Source organism: Hibiscus syriacus, unplaced genomic scaffold (assembly GCF_006381635.1).
Source record: "Hibiscus syriacus cultivar Baekdansim isolate YM2019G1 unplaced genomic scaffold, ASM638163v2 tig00000765_pilon, whole genome shotgun sequence".
In the NCBI taxonomy this organism is placed as follows: Eukaryota; Viridiplantae; Streptophyta; class Magnoliopsida; order Malvales; family Malvaceae; genus Hibiscus; species Hibiscus syriacus.
The window spans coordinates 747,210-767,485 of NW_024061821.1; the positions used below are offsets into that span (position 1 = coordinate 747,210).

The 20,276-nt window shown below is 35.2% G+C and overlaps 1 protein-coding gene and 1 pseudogene across 1 annotated transcript; both read right to left on the bottom strand.

The window, feature by feature from the left end:
- Positions 1-7,329: 7,329 nt before the first annotated feature.
- Positions 7,330-13,529, bottom strand: LOC120217059 (probable plastid-lipid-associated protein 13, chloroplastic). Its single transcript, XM_039214285.1, has 6 exons — positions 13,263-13,529; positions 9,740-9,861; positions 9,580-9,663; positions 9,397-9,493; positions 8,406-8,622; positions 7,330-7,544 (listed from the first exon to the last, which is right to left on the bottom strand). The coding sequence occupies exons 1-6, from the start codon at positions 13,410-13,412 to the stop codon at positions 7,345-7,347; spliced, it is 870 nt and encodes a 289-aa protein (XP_039070216.1). The 5' UTR covers positions 13,413-13,529; the 3' UTR covers positions 7,330-7,344.
- A 3,268-nt stretch (positions 13,530-16,797) lies between these two features.
- Positions 16,798-19,986, bottom strand: LOC120216595 (annotated as a pseudogene).
- Positions 19,987-20,276: the final 290 nt, after the last annotated feature.

The following is a 20,276-nucleotide window of genomic DNA, read 5'->3' on the forward strand; positions in this document are numbered from 1 at the left end:
ACAATAAAATAATGAAGCTATTGTCGAACCTCTTGATGTAGCAACAATGATCTGCTTGGCATTTGGTAAAACCACTGCTACCCATGAAGCTATCGAACTTCTTGTACCACTGTCTAGGAGCTTGTTTTAAACCGTACAAGCTCTTCTTTAACCTGCATACCAGGTTTTTCTTGCCTGCCTCTATAAAGCCTTCTGGCTGCCTCATATAGATTTCTTCCTCCAAATCACCATGAAGGAAAGCTGTCTTTACATCTAACTGCTCAAGATGTAAATTTTCTGCAGCTACAATTTTCAACACCTGTCTGATTGTAGACAGTTTTACAACTGGAGAAAAAATTTCATTGTAGTCAATACCTTCCTTTTGCTGAAAACCTTTGACAACCAATCTTGCTTTGTAGCGTTTGCTCCCATCGTGCTCTTTCTTGATCCTATAAATCCATTTGTTGTGGAGCGCTTTCTTGCCTGGTGGTAATTCAGCTAATTCCCACGTCTGATTTGACATAAGAGAGTCCATCTCATCTTTTATGGAAGACTCCCACTTGACTGAATCCTCCACTTGCATTGCTTCATCATAGCACTCTGGTTCACCATTGTCAGTCAGCAACAAGTTGTGCAAAGAAGGAGAATACCGTTGGGTTCGTTTAGGAATTCTGGAGGAGCGTCTCAGTTCTAGTGTGACTGGTTCTTCTTGAACTGTTTCAGGACTGATCTAAACATCATTTCCAGAAATCTCTTCGAACTCAGCAAATTTCTTTGTTTCAGCTTAAGTATTGGAGCTACTTGATTCTATGGTTGACCTGTCTTTGTACAACATATTCTCATTGAAAATGACATCTCTGCTTCTGATGATCTTCTGATTTTCATAGTCCCAAAACCGGTAACCGAACTCATCACCGCCATAACCAACAAAGGTACATTTGTTGGACTTAGCATCAAGTTTACTTCTTTCAGCAGAGTCTATGTGTGCATAAGAAATACAACCAAACACTCTTAAGTGTGAAAGGTTTATTTCTTTCTTGCTCCAAACTTTCTCTGGTATTCTGACATCCAAAGGAACTGAGGGCCCACGGTTGATCAAGTAAGCTGCAGTGTTGATAGCTTCAGCCCATAGAAATTTGGGCAATCCGGCATGTATCCTCATGCTTCTGGCACGTTCATTCAGAGTTCTATTCATGCGCTCTGCTACGCCATTATGCTGCGGTGTCATGGGAACTGTTGTCTCCATCTTGATCCCATTGTTTGCGTAGAAATCTCTGAATCTTCTATTTTTGTAATCTCTTCCATTGTCAGACCTCAACCGCTTGACTTTCAAACCAGTCTCATTTTCCACCATGGCCTTCCATTTTCTGAAGGTATCAAAGACTTCTGATTTCTTCTTCAGAAAATAAACCCACACCTTCCTTGTAGAATCATCGATGAATGTGACATAATATAATGAGCCTGCAAGAGATGGAACTGGAGATGGTCCCCATACATCAGTATGAACCAACTCTAACTTTTCAGCCTTGGGTGTCTTACCAATCTTTGCAAACCTGACTTTCTTTTGTTTGCCAAAGATACAATCCTCGCATAGTCCGACATCTACATTCTTTAGATCCGACAACTTCCCCTTTGACCAAAGTGTCTTCATCCCTTTCTCGATCATATGGCCAAGCCTTTGGTGCCATAGGTTTGATTTTCCATCAGTATCTACTACTGCAATGATATTCTCTAAATTTGAGGTTATATAGAGAGTACCAGTTTTCTTACCACGAGCAATGACGAGTGCTCCTTTGGTAATCTTCCATTCACAGCCTGAAAAGGTTGTACTATATCCTTCTCCATCAAGTTGTCCTACAGAAATCAAATTTCTTTTGAGGCCAGGAATATGTCTCACTCCTGTCAGCTTCCAGGTGGTCTGGTTTGACAACTTTAATCGGATATCTCCTTTTCCGACGATCTTCAAGGTTTCATCATCGGCTAGATGAACCTTCCCAAAATCACCACTGATATAGTTCTCCATGATTTCTCGGCATGGGGTGGAGTGGAAAGATGCCCCTGAATCCAAGATCCATGATTCAATCGGAGTGTTGACGCTTAGAATCATGGCATCACCTGTCTCCTCTGTCATGTTGGCAGATTCCTGTGAACCGATATCTTTCTTCAGTGCTCGACAATCTCTTTTAAAGTGACCCTTCTTGCCACAATTATGACAGGTAAAATCTTTCTTTCCTGTTCTTGATTTGCCCCTTCTAGAATTTCGATCTGCCATGATTTGAATTTCTTTCTGAAGTTCTCCCTCTGGACTCCGTGTGCAAGGCTGAGGAGGTTGATGCTTCACCCGATTCTCTCCGTCGAATTTCTTCGCTCAGTACCAGATCCCGAACATCATCGAATTTCAATTTACTATTTCCCGACGAGCTGCTAACTGCTGTAACAGTAGCATTCCAACTGTCTGGTAGAGATGATAAGAGAATTAAAGCTCGAACTTCATCATCGAATTCAATTTCCACTGAAATCAACTGGGTTGTGATTGTGTTGAGTTCATTTAGGTGTTGTGCCATCGATGCCCCTCCCGTCATCCGCAAATTGAATAATTGCCTCATCAAGTGCACTTTGTTTGAGGCTAATGGCTTCTCATACATAATGGAGAGAGCCGCCATAAGACCCGCCGTGGTCTTTTCCTTTGCTATGTTGAAAGCAACATTGCGGGATAACGTCAGTCGGATAACTCCGAAGGCTTGTCTGTCGAGAAGAGCACAGTCTTCATTCTTCATGCCCTCTGGTTGCTTTCCTGAGAGAGGTTGATATAGATTTTTCTGGTACAAAAAATCTTCGATTTGCATCTTCCAAAAGCCAAAGTCCGCACCATCGAACTTTTCAATTTTCACGTTCCCTTCGTCTGCAGCCATCGCTCCCACTCGAATCTGGTTTCGTTTGGATCGTTTCTGACAATTCTTGCGAACCACCGTGTATTAGAACACCTCCGTCGACAAACTCGTATTGACGACAAAATTTTTACTATTCATAAAATTCACTATTCACGTTAATAGTAATGAATAGTAACCTCGCAAAAAAATTGACAAAATTCACAACCAAAAGCTCTGATGCCAGTTATAAGGAAATAAACCGAGTACAAGTAATTTCCATATAACCAGATTAGTGAGAATGCGAAATAAAAGCGGAAAAATAATACCCGAAATTGATAACGGAGTTCAACCAATTTTGCTTACGTCTCCGAATTGCTGCAGATCTTTTACTAAGAGAGAAAATTTACAGGTGTTTACAAAACACTCACTACTCACAAGAAAGCTCTCTAGTATTGGGAGAAAGAAATGATTTTTGGGATGGTTTTGAAGCTAAATGAGCTAGGGTATTTATAGTTGAAACTTAGGGACTAATCTTTGAAAATACCCTACAGTGCAACAACTAAAGTGAATTTACCCATTCCTATTTTCAACAAACATCTACCAAACTTTACCAAACTTTGAAAAACATTTTTCAAAGAAACATTTACCAAACTTTGAAAACCATTTTCAAAGTTGGTTGCCAACCTTTGGACTTTTAACAGATAGGACTTTTCCCTAAATGTCCAACATAGATCCAAATTTCTTCAGCTTCAAATCTTTGGTAAATGACTGATACGGCATTACCAATGACTCCTCCAGATCGCGCCCAACAGGAGACATCGATATAGACCCCTCATCCGTATTTCGAAAATAAACTGAACCTACATTCGGACTAACGACAATTCCCTTGCAAACCGTCCTATCCAAAGACGACAGAGGGCCAACAAAAGCATTAACCACGTGACCAGCATCCAACGACATTACTGAGCCCACATACGAAATATTATAATCTGCCACTACATTTGAATTGCCGCTATTCTGACAGGAGACATCATGCGCCACCATGTTCATGGGCACTACATAATGCGACAAAGCCACCTGTAATTTATCACCAACTGCACCAGCACTTAAATCCTCAATAGGAACCACGTGCAAAGGTTCCTCCTCCGCATAAGAATTACTGCTACTTTGGCACAAAGCAACACGCTCAACTACCCCATAACTAGCTGCCTGGGAATCTAACTCCTTAGACCACACCTCTTCGAAGCCGTCTTTGAGCTCACGACATTCCTGATGAGCATCCTCCATATGACTGGATACAATATTAACAAAGGAAATCAATTCTGCACCTATCTCAGACTCGGGAGGATTATCTGACGAGCTACCATGGAACTCATCCACTGTAGAAATCGGGTAAGCAACAGCCTCTTCCAATAACACCGAATCTTCCTAGACTGATTCTGAGTTGAAACAAGGTTCAAACTCTGACACAAAAACTGTAAATGACCTATCCCCAACTCTCAATTCTACAGATTCTTCCACTCGAGATTGATGGTTCGTAATAACTTGAAACGACGCCCTATCAAATGAGTCAGGACTCAAAGTTCCTTCCTCTATAAAACTGAGCTCACCCCATTTTCCTGCAATGTTTCTGAAAGTTGAAGGAATCCACACAAACGGTGGGATTCCTTTACATGATAACCATGCTCGTCGACTACTGCACCTAACATTTTCCGACCACACTTCCACTTTGTTGAAGCAAGTTTGAAGCGCCTCAAACTGATTGTTTAGAGTAAAATTCATACTATCTTCATCTTCAAATACAAGTAAAATTGCTAAACCGCTTAATCTCATAATTCTCGGACGCAATATGCCTTCTTTGTGCATGATAGCTGCCAGCTCCTTCATTTTGATAAATTTTCTGCACCAACCTACCAAACTATCTTTAAGGGTAGATAGCTTATCCTCGTCAATAACACCAACAATGGGAGCCTCAATAGGATTAGCACTCTCCACTCTACTCATTGGCACAGCTGGATTTGAAACATAACACTTCTTTCTACAGAAAGCTTCACGAGGTTTAAATCTTGCCATAAAAACTCTAACTTTGCTCCCTTGAATCCTCGATCTGTCTACACAAACGATAGCTTTCCTCGGATCCTCCAATCTGGTGAAGCGAACAAAACCAAACCTGCTACCACCCTTCTTTTATTAGGGATGAAGAAATCAATCACCTCACCAAATTTATCAAAGAATAGCCAAAGACCATGATGATGAAGGAGCTTTGAAAGGTTGAAGATGATAATCGTAACACAATCTTTCCCAACAGAACCTCTCGCCTTACTCGCCATGTAATCTGTTGTGTTCTTAATTGTCCTTCACTAGAATCATGTGTGAATTGCAACACCCTTAATAACCAAAGATTGAGCGAGGGATTCAGAGGTAGGATAGGTGGGACAGTAGTTAGGGGTGTTTAAATTAATCTATTATTGTTAATCGTAACTATCAAGCGATGTAACTGTTATATTTTATAGGTTAATTAATTAAATCGTTAAAGTTTAATGGTTTTGGTTAACTGAACCGCTAAAAATATCAGTTAACGATTACAATTACGGTTAATGAATTTTGATTAATGGTTAATCATTAATAAATTATAATTAAATAATTATATTTTTTTAGAGAATAGAATTAGAAATAAAATTAAAATTATCCCTCTTGTCTTTTAGTTATCATGTTTATCTTATATAGGAGCACATTAAATCAAATATATGGAAGAATACATGATTTTAAATTATAAAATATAAATATATATGTAAGATTTTAAACTGTAAAAAATGTATATACCTCGTAATATATATATTTATATAAAATAAAATACATTTAGAAATAAATAAGATTTTTATAAATATACATGTTTCTATTGTCGTAAGTTTTATGAAATTTAAAAAAATTAAATTGTGTTATGTTTGAAAAATATTAACAGGTTACCCTATAACCGAACCATTAATAACAATTAACCATTAGTGGTTAACCGTTTCTTAATGGTTAGGTTATGTTTAACAAAATTTAATAAACATTATAACGGTTAACCGACCGTTTAGACTTAATGGTACTGTTAACTGACCATGAACATACCTAATAGTCACCTCTTGAAAATTTAAATTTTTTCATATATTTTAATTTTTTTATGTATTTTCTATTGAAAATATGTTTTTTCTCCTAAAATTTTATAAATTCATTCATTCTAAACTTTTAAAAATTCGCTTCTTAGCATAAAATGATGTGTTTGTCCCGTGAATAACATATTTGACCTGAAAAACCACTCATCTTTTTATTTATTTTTTTAATGTGAGCAAAGACGATAAAATGCATTTAGTTATTAGCTCTTTTTTTTAATTATCTTCTGTATATATAAATATGTTTCTCAATAAAATTAGCTTAATATAATACTTGTCTTGCATATATAACTAATATTATAATAATCTAAACGTTTTATCTATTTAGATTATGCATACTAAATTTTAATAAAATTAATTATGTAAAAGACTTTCAACAGTTAATGAAACAATATTTTAGATCAATATGATAGACGTTATATCCATTCAAAAATTTACAGGCGATGAAAAGTACAATCTTATTACAAATTATTATTTGAATTATCAAAATATCAACTATACATAAATTTATAGAAGCGTGTAAAAATTATTCATTATGTACAACCCTATATAGGAATTCAAGAAACTTGGATTAAAAAATACTTATAAACACTCATCAAGGATAGTTCATTAAAAAAATAACAATAAATCACAATACCAAATTAAATTCATCAATTGTATATATATATATATATATATATATATATATATATATTTCATATCACCTTGACATTATCACTATTAGACATCAATATAAAGTTGAAGACATGTAGAATACAAAGAAATCTGGCAGAGAGATGAAAACTAAAAGGAACACTAAACTGTTCCCTTGTTACCTTACTATAAGAAAAATATATAGTAAGGAGGAAATAAAAACAAAAAACAAGTTGTATATTGTAATACATGTATTATTTGATTTCTTAGCTCTCAAAAGTTGGGGTCATTAGTTTGGGGCATGGTAGATGAGGAGGGTGAATCAATCCTGGTAAGAACTTCAGGTACCCCAGCAGTATCTCTAGTTATCTGCACTCACCAACACAGGCACTCAATATCTATCAATATTTTGTTGTTTTAGGAGTCCTTGTCAGCATTAACATTGTTATAAAATTTACCATAATACAGGGACTGCCTTTAACCACATATATGACATTTTACTATAATCAGCATACTTATCACAATGTCCAACGGATTGAGACCTATTGAACTATAAAGGAACCAAGTGGAGCTTGAATTGGTTCAGAACTGAATAAAGATAATGAAGCAGAAGTTATAACAATATATTCGCCAACTTTATTTTCCAGGCTACAAAAAAGGTCCATTTTCATTAGTTCCTCACAACAAAATAAAAGAAATTAATGATATCAAGTTCCATTTTTATCAGAAAGGATGAAATGATCATTTCTTATGCTATTGTCATAACACTGAATTACCAAGAAAACAACATGAAATTGTAAAGATAATTTCAAACTCAAAATAAACAGAGACCGGAAGTACAGATATATACTTACAAGGATCTCTTCATCAAGATACGAAATCATGAACAGTCTCTGGAATGTCCCACCTTGAAAAACATAAACTTCAGCTCAGACGTGAAAGAATTGAATATCAAACAGAAGAGCTATATGGTTTATCCTTAATAGTGAACTTTTTCTTCCTTCTATGTACCATGTTACCCTTAACACATTAATCATAAAATATATGCAAACTCGCAAAATTGCTTTCCAAAGTCGAGAGTGATGATTAACTGGATTAGCATCCTTTCATGCAACCGATTCTTAACCATCAATTCAGTTGATGATTCCATGCAAATGCATTGTTCTTCTAAATTGATCTCATGGGAAGAAAAGAGAGAACAAAAAAGAGAGATTTTAACTTATGAGACCAGTTTTCTTTTCTCTTTTTTCAATTAGCTGGTAATGTTTTTCCACTACATGGAAGTAACTAACCAATTGGATTCCATTTCTTGAAAATCAACAATAAGCCATCAACCATGTATAAATTATCAGCATACCTTCGTATGCTGCTGCAGAAACAAAGCCAAACTAAATAGTCTCGTTAAGCTTTTACAAAAAGGTAAGTCATATGCATCCATTAACCAACCTCTAATAAGAATTGCACTGGGGAGTAGTATAGACGAATGGCATCTTTTTAAATACGGATTCTTATTGCTCTCCAACGAAATAATCTCATACAATATAGAAACCTCTAAAAGGATTTCCAAATAATGAACAGTTACTTTTTTAAAAAAAATAATGAACAGTTTTCTTTTCAAAAATAAATAAATAATAAAATAATAAAAATCCCACAATGAATCATAATGATAACAACTCCAGTGATACTTATGCAACATGCACATTAAGGATCTATATTACTCACGGCTATAGCATTTTAAGGAAAACTTGAATAACATTGAAATACTTACCCAGAGGAACTCTCAGACCACTTGTCACTGCATCCTTAACAGGAACTGGAAGTTGCTGGATGGTAGTAAGAGCCTGACCATATGCACCCTTTAACTGTTCCGGTATTTTTTCTTCAACAACAGATGGTGATTCAAGTATCCCCTCGACATATTGTTCTTTCATTCGTAATGGTCCCTCAATAGATACAATGGTGGAAAGAACAAATTTGCTTTCTATCTGCATTCCACAGGAGATAACCTTAAGCCACTAGAAAATTAGGTATCCTTCCCAAAGTTTCCTTTTATTTTTATGCTGTGTGTGTGTCAGAAAAGTTGTCTAATCATTGTAATCAAAGCAAGCACAACTCTCAACAGAGAACTAAAACCGCACACTTTAGAAAGAGGAAACTGACATGCTAAATTAGAAAAATAACACGTTCCAATTTTCAATTAGAGAATTGTGAAGTTGTACATAATATGAGCCCATTATAGAATATAACTGAGAAACTAGAAAAGGGCATACTTCTGTCTGACAGTCAATACAAAGACTTGCATGATGTCCAGGGAGGGCAATGAAGCAATCTTACCACTGTAACAAGGTTGACATGATCACAAGCAAAATAAATAAATAGAAAGAACAGCAAATAGTGGTCAACACCGCTTCCATTGCACAACAACAAATTTTCATAGATTTTCCATGTGGAATTATTACCATTCCGAAGCAAATAGTGGTCAACACCGCTTCCATTGCACAACAGCAAATTTTCAAGTTCTACCAAGAACTGATTTACACTAGTTCTTGTTAGAAATTTTCAATTAGAACTAATTTAATTTACTTCAGATCCAACTTATATAAGCAAGCAGGAAAATAGATTACGGATTATAAAATAAAGGAAGATATAGCTGAATATCAATACAAAGTTCAAGGCAGAGTACTTCATATAGATATTGATGCATTATGACATGTGGCATTCATTTGTGTAGGTGAGCATCATGCTGAGGAAACACTTACCGAGTTAAGCAGTTTCAAGTGTGCTGTAACCTTTGCCTTTCCGTCCTTAAGATGCAAATCCATTTTTGACAAGTTTGCCAATGTTGATGGGAATCTCCTGCAAAGTACAAAGGAATTACCAAGAAGGTCAACTACCAGTCGGTCAGGAAAATTGGAGATCATCAGTTTTCTAATGAAACTCACTCAAATATGATTATAGCAGAAGAAAATGCAGGGCTTCTAGATCCAAACCACTCAAAGTCCCAACGACCTTCCAGAAAGGGAGACCTGCAGAGCTATAAACAAATAAAAGTCTTATGTGAATGATGAACATGCAAAATTCGATCTTTGACTAAGCACTTACGTTGTTGGCCTTGGAGTTGGATTGAGCCTCTCAAGACCAATTATCCTCTCATTCACATCAATTCGTTGCAAATCTGTTGTTTTCCCGGTGACTAAAGCCTCAAAACCCCCAGCATCCTTAAACTGAAAGAAAAATTAACAAAGATGAAAGGGCAAGCTTGAAGGTGCATACAAATACATGTATACTTGATGGAACAAAATCAATCAAAAAGTAGGCTATTCAATTTGTGAGTGATGCAAACTCATTCTTTCGTTTGTCAAACATCAAGAAATTGATAAAAATAGTCACATAAGCAACAAGTGTTGGTGTAAGCCTGCAAGCCAGATAAGCTTGTATTTATATTTAACTTGTAAATTTCATGTGTTTTTCATTATTATTTAATTAATATAATTAAGGTATTTCTTTATTAATAAGTCATATTATAAATGCTATTATTATGTAAATGAAGCCAACAGAATATCGTTGCAAAAGAATTATAAAGAGCTATAAATATTTGATCCTTAAGCAACAAATCATGTTTTTAAACATGTTTCTAGTCATTGTATAATCAAAACAATCATTAACGACGAACAAAGGCTTGCATATGTAAAGTCTCCATGATATGAGTAATCTTATAAGTTGAATAACAGAAACTATTGTGATAAGGATATTTAATGGTTAAACAAATTCACTGAACAGGACTTAGAGTTGCATTTGATATCTCACTTAAGTTTCAATGGAAATACTCTCATTTGTCAATAGTATAAAGGCTTAATTAGGAGTGAGCAAAACTCGACTTGAAAAAATCGAATTTTTCGACTCAACGCTCAAAAATTCAACTCCAATTGACTCGACTTGTAATTTCATAAACTTAACTCTACTCGAAAAAAATTCAAATTCGAGTTGAGTTATAAAATAGAACTCAAATAACTCGAATTTTTTAATAATTAGTTGATTGGGTTTCAAGTTCAAGTCGAGTCCCTCAACTCTGCAAGATATCAGTATATCACATATGAAAAAATATATATGTATTATGTATATCGTATATGTTTATAGAAAATCGTTTAATGGAATCAAATCATACCATAAATTTATAAATATTAGTTTAAGTCATAAAATAAGACTCATCAACTTGATTAACTCCAAATTTCGTGTATCAAAAAAAATTAACTCCAAATTTTTTGACTTGGCTTTACTTTGATCGAATACCCACCCCTAGGCTTAATTGAAATATAAAAAAAATGCTCAAGGACTTAATTCAAAGTTTATGTGCGAGGAACAAAGTAAAGGCCTACAATTAACCTCATCCCCCTCACCTTGAGCTAGCATGTGGAGCTAACAGGGTGTAAGCGACCTTCTCCTAAACTCATGTGGGGCCTAGGTGTGCGGGCATTGAGACCAAGTGAATGGTACAATGTCTCTCTAGGAAAAATATCTAGGGACTGTTTGGGGCCTGTAGGCCCCATATCGCTCTCTTGGTTGAGGAGTGAGGTTGGACTCTAGCTTCCACTAGGTTCCGCGGGATCTCCCATCCAAGAGTTTTTGTTACCTTTGGGATCTTATTGTGGCTTGTGTGTTGACGCATGGCTTGTCTATTTGGACAGGATGTTATGAGAATGACTACAGTACCGAGGGAAAGACTCTTATCAAGAATCACATGGCTTTATGACCAGGTTTATCCGGGAACAAATCATTGAGGGCAAGGCTGACTTGTTTGGGGAAGGTCCCATTCAAGTGCTGCACGACGTAACAATCGGGCTAAGACATTATGTTTGTGACACATGGTATATTTAAGCATGCTTAGCCACACTTCCAAACATGAGAAGTGTGGATTTTGAAACCAAAGCTACTAGCATACCTGTTGATTAAGCACAATCCTTTCCTTTTAGAATATTTCTAGGTATCCGGTGTATATCTTCATTAGAGGTTGGGTACCATTATGAAATTGAATCAAACTGGGTTTGGCGTGCAAAACTAACTTGATAGGGATATAATCTAATATTCTTTTCTGTTGTTCTTAACTATTGATTCTGCAGTTCTGCTGCATTTTTTTATCTTGTTTAAATTCAAATTTATATTTAATATTATTATACGTACGTTGAGGTTAAAAATAAAAAGCACCCTTTGTGACGTGTATAAAAGTGAAAAATAGGATAATTGAACTCATGATCTAGGATTTATGCAATACTATTTCTATCATACTAATTGTAATATAATTCTTCAAGACATTTCATAAGGCTTTCACATTATCATCTCTTTGTTGCCACATAAATAGGCAAATAAGCATTGATGTGGCAAGCTGCATAAGACCTGTGTCAGCCACATTATTATCTTTCATTTTTTTTCCTTACTCCTTCATTTCTTTTGCTTTTGCTATTCTTGCCTATTCTTTATTTTTCTCTTTGCACTTTCATAAATTCATACCCCTCTACTTCTCTTTATCCAAACATACCAGTCACTAGCATCAACTTATTGACTTAGGTGCTGCACTGCTTCTACTTCTCTTTATCCAAGCATACCAGTCAATAGCATCAACTTATTGACTTAGATGCTTCACTGGTAGCTCTAGTGCAGCAGGTTTACTTTGTTTTCTCTCTTCGTTAAGAATATGCGACTAGGATCATGTCACAGTGTAATTGGTAGGGAAGTGGAGATCAATTTGTCTTCCCTTTATTTTGATTTCTAGAACAACATATTTTGATTGACAATTAAGAATGTCAAAAAGAGCCTAAAACCTTATGAATTGTTATAGAGAGAGAGACCCTCGTCTCTTTTGAGGTTTGGTAAAAAAATTGTAGTCTTTTTTATTCATCATCTCATTTCTAATCCAATAAGGAAGTTATATTAAACTAAATAAATTCCTATAAGAAAACTTCTTTTATTCTACTAGTCCTACCACATACCAAAAACAACTTCTAAAGTTACTGCAGCGTCCACAACAACGCTCCCTCCTAGAGATAGAGCTTGTCCTCAAGCTTGAAGTCAAGATAACTTGAAGATATAAATCAGCCCGTTTCAGTTTATGCATCATTCTAAAAGCTATTTTCAGCCAAAAGAGCTTCCTACATTGAAGTCTAACCGTATACTATTCATTAAAATTATAACATAAGCCCTTCGCCCTTCTCTCTACCATTTCTGCCCTTTGAAATTGAAATGTGATAAATAAAGAAGAAACTATATAGAAAAGGTTGTAGATGACAGTTAAAATTTCCCCATATATAACTTCAAAACAATCGTGTTGGCTCATGCTTTCCCTTCAGGTAACTATTACAGCCATTCAACTATGATGCTAATCACATGAAAGCCCTGATAACATTTTTTACAGCACCTTAAAATAGGTTACCAAATGTTTGGCACGCAGCAAGAAAACGAAAATCTCAGCAGAATTTTAAGCGCCTAAAATGAAACAGCTTTGACTCAGTCCGAAAATGACAAACTGAGGATAAGGCAATTACTTTAAATTTTGCTTCTTCCTATCATTATTCGGCCCGAAACCGAAAAAAGGACCGCAAAATACTACAAAACAGAGAGAGGAGAAACTCACAGAAAGAAGCAGAGATTCCTTAGCTGAAAGTCGCTCTATCTCTTTTGCATAAATAGCCGAAGCTCCTCCCGGCATAGTTTGCTGGACCATAGCTGTTGAGGCCATTTCACGACGGTTTCTCCGGTGCCCGGAGCTCCTCCGGTCACACATCGTCCGTCCAACGAAAGAAACTCCCTTCAAAGACGAAGAAGAATACTAAGAGAAGCTCAAGCGAATTGCTGAAATCGTAGGAAACGATACTTGCAGAGAAGCCATTGATGAAATGGAAATGGTTTCTTAGGTTTTTTCCCTGTTTAATTATTTATTTATTTATTTATTATAGAAATTATTAGGTTAAACTACACCCATTATCACTTAATTAGTGAGGAATTATAATTTTAACTATTAATTTTTTACTTTTATTAATAAGATCATTTAACTATTTAAATGATGATAATCAAATTATATATCGTTAACATTACCGAATGAGTTGATATAACAATTAATAAAATTAGTATAATTATATATTTAATTCTCATTTTTATACATTATATTAATCTGATCGTAATTATAAATTGATTCAATAAATTTAATTGATCAATCAAATAGTCACATGTATCACAACGATTAAATGACTTTTTATTAATTTTAATTAAATGAATTTTCCTTTCAATCAAATAACCGCATAAGACATTGTTTAGTTGAAGAAAATAAACTAAAGAAAGAAAGGGTTGAGGGAATCAAATTGGATACAAAAGGGTAGGGGTCTGCAACAAAATCGAGAAAATCGAAAAATCGACATGAACCGAGTAAAACGGTTCGGTTTGTTTTGACTTTATACGGTTCGATTTTCGGGTTGGTTTAAAGTCTCAATTCTATTGATTCGGTTCGGTTCGGGTTTTCCATATAGAACCCATTTGTTCCATACTGAACTGAATAGACAATTTTTTTTAAAAATTTATAGTTTCAAGTGAATTTTTCATTGAAAAACTAATAAATCGAACCGAAAAAATTGAACCGTTAAAAAAACTGAACCGAAAAAATTGATTTCACATAAGTCGATTTTTTAACCATTCGATTTCGATTTCGATTTAAATTCTAAAAACTCGTTTATTTTGGTTCAATTTTTAAGAAAGAACCAAACCGAATACACCCCTACAAAATAGGGGAGATGGTGTACCTCTAGGGATTCTACCGCATAGCTACCTCCATTTTATGTACATACATTATTACATCATATGATATATACGCCGAGTTCTTTCATTTCCAACGGATAAGAAATGAAGCATAACGAAATCTAGGTCATCGATCTGTTCTTATAAAAGAAGATATGTCCCTTAACTAGATGCCTTCCATTGTTGGTATCCAATCTACAACGGTATTCAAATATCAGTACATTAAATAGCTTTTATATGCAAATTCAAGATAACAATGGCTGGGAAGTGGTGAAATGGAAGAAAAAAAAATAAGCTAAAAAAGTCTTTACAATTACCTCCGAGAGGCATAAAAGCCTTTTCCATTTGTTGGCGATAATGAAAATAAACGAGGAAGCCGCAAGCGCTCGAGGTCCAAAACAAAACTTTATGGACGCCAAGTAAAGGAAAAGGCTTTCTCGAGCGTTTGCAACTTTCTCGTTGATGTCGCTGAAAATTTCATGGACGCCAAGCTTATAACATCATCCGAAACAATGCAAGAAACAACGGGACGTTGAATGTCAATGAGGACTCATTTAGGTTATGGAGGAGTTGTTTGAAGTAGCTAGGGTAAGCATGTTTAAATGCTGGACTTGCAGAGGGAAAGAATGTTTTGAGTGACATCAACATTCGTCGACGGGAGGTCATCGAGAACGGTAGGGAAATGAAAAGAAGAGAGACAATCAAGAGCACGAGGTCTCATGAACTTAAGTATATATACATTTGTGGAGGAAGGAATTTAAATAGCGTTACGTTATCAAAATAACAATCGTTATATAGTAATTTTAGTGTTATCTAAAACCGTTATTACATGACAAAGATATCTGTAATGACCGTAATAACACCTATTATGTCTGTAATTCGCGATAAACATAATCGAAAACGCAACCATAACCACAATTTAAATCCTTGGACAAAGGTGATATAAAAGCCCTCTATAGTGACAAATCTTAGCTAGCTGCATCATGGGATTGATATGCCTCCAATCTGATACAAAAAATGGGAATTTGGTTCAGCGGTAGAAGTGCGCCATCTCCCTTTCAAGACCCAAGTATGATTTTCTCGACCTCTACTTTCTTTAATTTATTTTCCTTCAATTAGATGTAGACATAATCAGATGTAGACATGTGATATCATTAGATTAAAGGATTTTTTCATAAATTTAAATTAAATTAAGAAAAATCTTTAGATCACATTAAGACACATGTCACAATTTGATAAAGATTAAATTTATTGATTAATTTAAAGTTAAGATCATATTGATAAAATGCATAAATAAAAAAAATTAAATATGTAATTATATCAATTTTATTAATTTTTATGTCAAATCCTCTGTCAAATAATTGGTATAATTTAAATAATTAAGTGATTTGATTAAAAATTTTAAAAACTGATCATTATATTAAAATCTTTCAATAATTAAGTGATTGTAAATTTAATTTATTGATATTCTATTATTAATTTATTTTTTTAGTTTTAAAATATAATTACCTATCATCAAAACGTAATTCTTTTAGAAAAGTAAATGTGATATTTTAATAGGGACGAAGAAAATATTCTTTTACGATTTTTTAGGTTGGCAAATATTATATATATATATAGTTTTTAAACTTCTGGTATCCGATCTAATGATCGACTAATTCAGATCGAGTACTACAAAAACGAGTACGACCCTCTCAATTCAATTTACTCCATTCGTAAACGTTAAGATTCAAATCTGTGATCTTACTTAAGGGATCTAGTGCCTCATCCCATTAGACTAACTTATTGTTAGTATATTATATATCTTCTTAATATTTAATAATACCAACAGCATTTTTTTAGTTAAAACAAACAAGTTTTAATAAATTTTTCTAACTAAACAATGTTCTTATGTTTTTATTCATTAAACTATTAAACCGAAACTCAATAGATTAATCCTATTTTTTGTTGTGTTTTCAAGATATTAAATACTTAATGTGGTATAGAACTCCATTATTAAATAAAACCATCGAACTCGAATGTACATTGTTCTCTACTTCTCTTTATAATTAATGTATTAGAAAATGAGTATATAAATGCAGTGAATACATGTATAGCATAAACTTCATGACAAATACTAGAATTTAACACTATTCTTGGACATATAAAATAATAACTTAATTATTTAAAATATATGTAGACAAACACACAAAGTTAAGACAGCACAATCATGTTGGACGACAGAGGCTTGACGTCCAACTATATTTTAACTTAAGGAATCCCTGCTACTTAGATAAGTAGAGCTGTAGAGGTACTTATTTTGCAGGAAACAGATACGATACTGGTTTTAGATGATTTCATTTTGAAAGACATAATCCTTTGACATGCATCGATGGATCCATTTAAGCTGCTAGAGGATCTGGAACAAAGGCAATGTCGTTGAACTTCCAGTGCCCGTCGTCTGCCTGAATCATGTTTTTGAACATTTCTTTAGTCCACCAGTTATCTGGTATTTTGTATTCATCCAGTAAACCATCAGTGTATTTGTTTATGACGGCATTATCAAATCCAACTTCTTTTTCCAGTTTGAATTCTCCATTTTCTTGCTGCCCTGCTATTGCGTGCTGGTAAGCCTCCAAATTGTGAGGATTAATATTCCATTTCAGGTAGGGTGACTTGGTCGTGTCAATCCCTAACTCTTGTCCCACATGGAAGTATATTCCTGGTAAAAACGGAAGCTTAGGAACGTGGTCTGTCGAATTTGCAATCTTTAGTATACGAAAATTTTCGTGGTTATCGCAAACTCCACTGAAAAACATGTTCCCGACACGGGGGCTTGCGACCGGAAAAGCAGTCACCATGAAGGCCGCCTTATTTGGATTGTTTGCAGGCTGATTGAAACCATTGTGAGCTATGTCCATAGCGTTTAGGGTTGCAAGTGCACCGCCCAGACTATGACCTTTCACAGTTATGCTCACCTTCTCGTTCTGATACATACTTACCAGCTGCTGCAACACTTTAAAAACCTGACGGGCCATTAATAGCAAATTAATGAATTGTTTACGTAATTCATCATATACATACATATATATATATGAATATGTCAAATGTGTATATGTCAAGATTTACCTGTTCCCTGGCGCTGGTTTTGGCATAAGGGGAATTTAAAATTGACTTCGTATAGATGCTGTAAAAACCAGCATGCACCTGAACAATATCGTGTCCGAACAATTCTTTAGTTGATGTTTGAAAAATATTAGCATCGTTAGCCCACCCTGTCTGTGTTATGGTTTCTCTCCACGAAACGAGAATATCCCTCCTACCCAGAATGGCTTTTCCTTAGTTGGTGGCCACCGCGACATATCCGAAATACGCCACTTCCTCTGCAGCTGTAGCAGTATAAATAAAGGTCACCACTTTATAATGGTAAGAGTTAGTACTTTAAGTGAGACGAGACAGATCGCGAGCTACTCGAGATTGACTCGATTAAGGCTCGATAAATACTCGAATCGAATGGATTCGACTCGAGCTCGAGCTCGACTCGAGTTCTTAACGAGCCGAAACGAGCTACTCGATATTCGACTCGAAAAGCTCGTGAGCAGCTCGAAATATATAATTAAGATTTTATTTTTTTAGAAAATAAATTATTAATAATATTAAAATTTATGTATTGATTTATTTTTAAAATTAAGTAAGATTTTTATCTATTTAAGGTTCATGTTCGAGTTTGAGTTTGAAGCTTCAATCGAGTTAAGTTTAAGATTTTTTTTCATTTCGAGCCTTTTCGAGCTTATCACCAGCTTCAGTTCAGGATTTCGAGTTCGAGTCGAGCTTGAAAGTTTTAAGCTCGCGAGTTTTCGAGTCGAGTCGAGCTCAACAATACTCGAGCTCGACTCGGCTCGTTTACACCCCTAGTAAGAGTTACCAGTTTCGAGCCAACCCTAGCGAAAAACTCATCAGCCGGGTATAGGCTATGGGCATAACCCTTAGATGCCCTAGTCCCATTGAGAGCATCATCGTCGGCTATAGCCCTTTGACATTAGTGAATGAGATAGCGGCGGAGATCGATATTATCGAGAGGGTGCAACAGACCCTCCCAATTATTCTCACCGCTAAGTTCTCTCCAACAAGAAGCTATTGCCATAATTATTTTTTCTCCTCTGTTTTATCAGCTCTTATACTTTCTTTGTGAGGATGCTTGTTAACAGACTCAATAAACCAGTAAACAACAAGAATATATTTCTTTCATATTGCTTACAAATATACCTCATCACCTTATTTATAAGACTCTACATACAAGCATAATTCTAGAACAATCTACTAACCAATTACAGCTCATCAATAACAACCTGCACCAAATCCATGCAACTTAGGTGACTCATATCAAAGCATCTTTCTTGTTATTCATAGCTGCAACATCCTTCCAACTTCTTTGTGGCTTCTTCACTAACAACTTGAACTTTTTCAAGAAATAGAGCAAACACTGAACTTGATAATGGTTTTGTGAACCCATCAGCAAATTGATGACATGCAGGAACATAGTTTACAACCAGTTCTTTATTTGCTACCTTCTCTCGTACGAAACACATATCTAGTTATACATGCTTCGACTTAGCATGAAATATAGGGTTGACACTCATCGGCAATGCACTATTGTTATCACTCCATATAATATGAACTTCTCCTTGTTTCTTATCCATGTATCATAGCTATGATTGAATCCAAACAACTTCAACTACAGTGTCTGTAATACTTCGATATTATGCTTCTGCGGTAGAACGAGCCACAGTTTTCTGTTTCTTTAAGATCCATGAAACTAGATTATTACCAAGAAATACACACTAGCCTGATATTGATCCGTGGTCATCTTGATTACTTGCCCAATCAGCATCAGCAAAGCAACAAGGTTACTTGTATTCTTTTGACAGCTATCCAGTGTTATTCGCATGGGTTATGCATGTAATGTGCTATACGATGTACACTGAATGTTATGTCTGGTCGGGTGTGAGTGAGGTACATTAAGCCACCAACGATGCTCCAAAACTGCTGACCATTACTAAGAGGTTCCCTTGCATCTTTATTAAGTTTTGGGGACAAAATCATTGGAGTAGGAACAACCTTAGCTCCTGTCATTTTTTTTCTTTATAGAAGCTACTTGATAAACTTTTGTTGTTGTAAAACAAGCTTATTACTATATCTCTTAACTTCAATGCCCAGAAAATAACTTAGAGAACTAAGGTCTTTAAGTGAGAATTTTTTACCTAGTTACTGAACAACTGTTTCAATAACAGTGGATGAATCCCTAGTGTTCCATACCACATACGAGGAGCTTGCTTTAGACCATATAAGGCCTTCTGCAAACGACAGACTAATACTTCTCCATTAACACCCTGTTGTTCAAAGCCAGGTGGTTGAGTCATAAACACCTCTTTACGAAGATCACTGTTTAAAAATGCATTGTTGATGTCCACATGTTGCAGAGGCCAGCCATGAGCAGTAGCAACAGAAAGAACCACATTGATTGTGGAAGTTTTTACCACTGGGTTGAAAGTGTTATCAAAATCACAACCAGGAATTTGTGAAAACCCCATAGCTACTAATCGAGCTTTGTGACGAGCTATTGTTCCATCCGTATTTCGCTTAGTTTTAAATAACCATTTCAACCCACAACAGATCGACCATAAGGTAGTGGTTCAAGTGTCCAAGTTTTGTTTTAAACCAACGCATTATACTCATCAAGTATATCTTGCTTCCATTCGGCTGACTGAAAAGCTTGATAAACTGAATATGGTTCAGTGACAGCATTAATATGTTCAAGTGTAGAAAAAAATTTGGTTTAAAAATACCCGCCTTGTCGCGTGTCACCATCAGGTAAGAATTT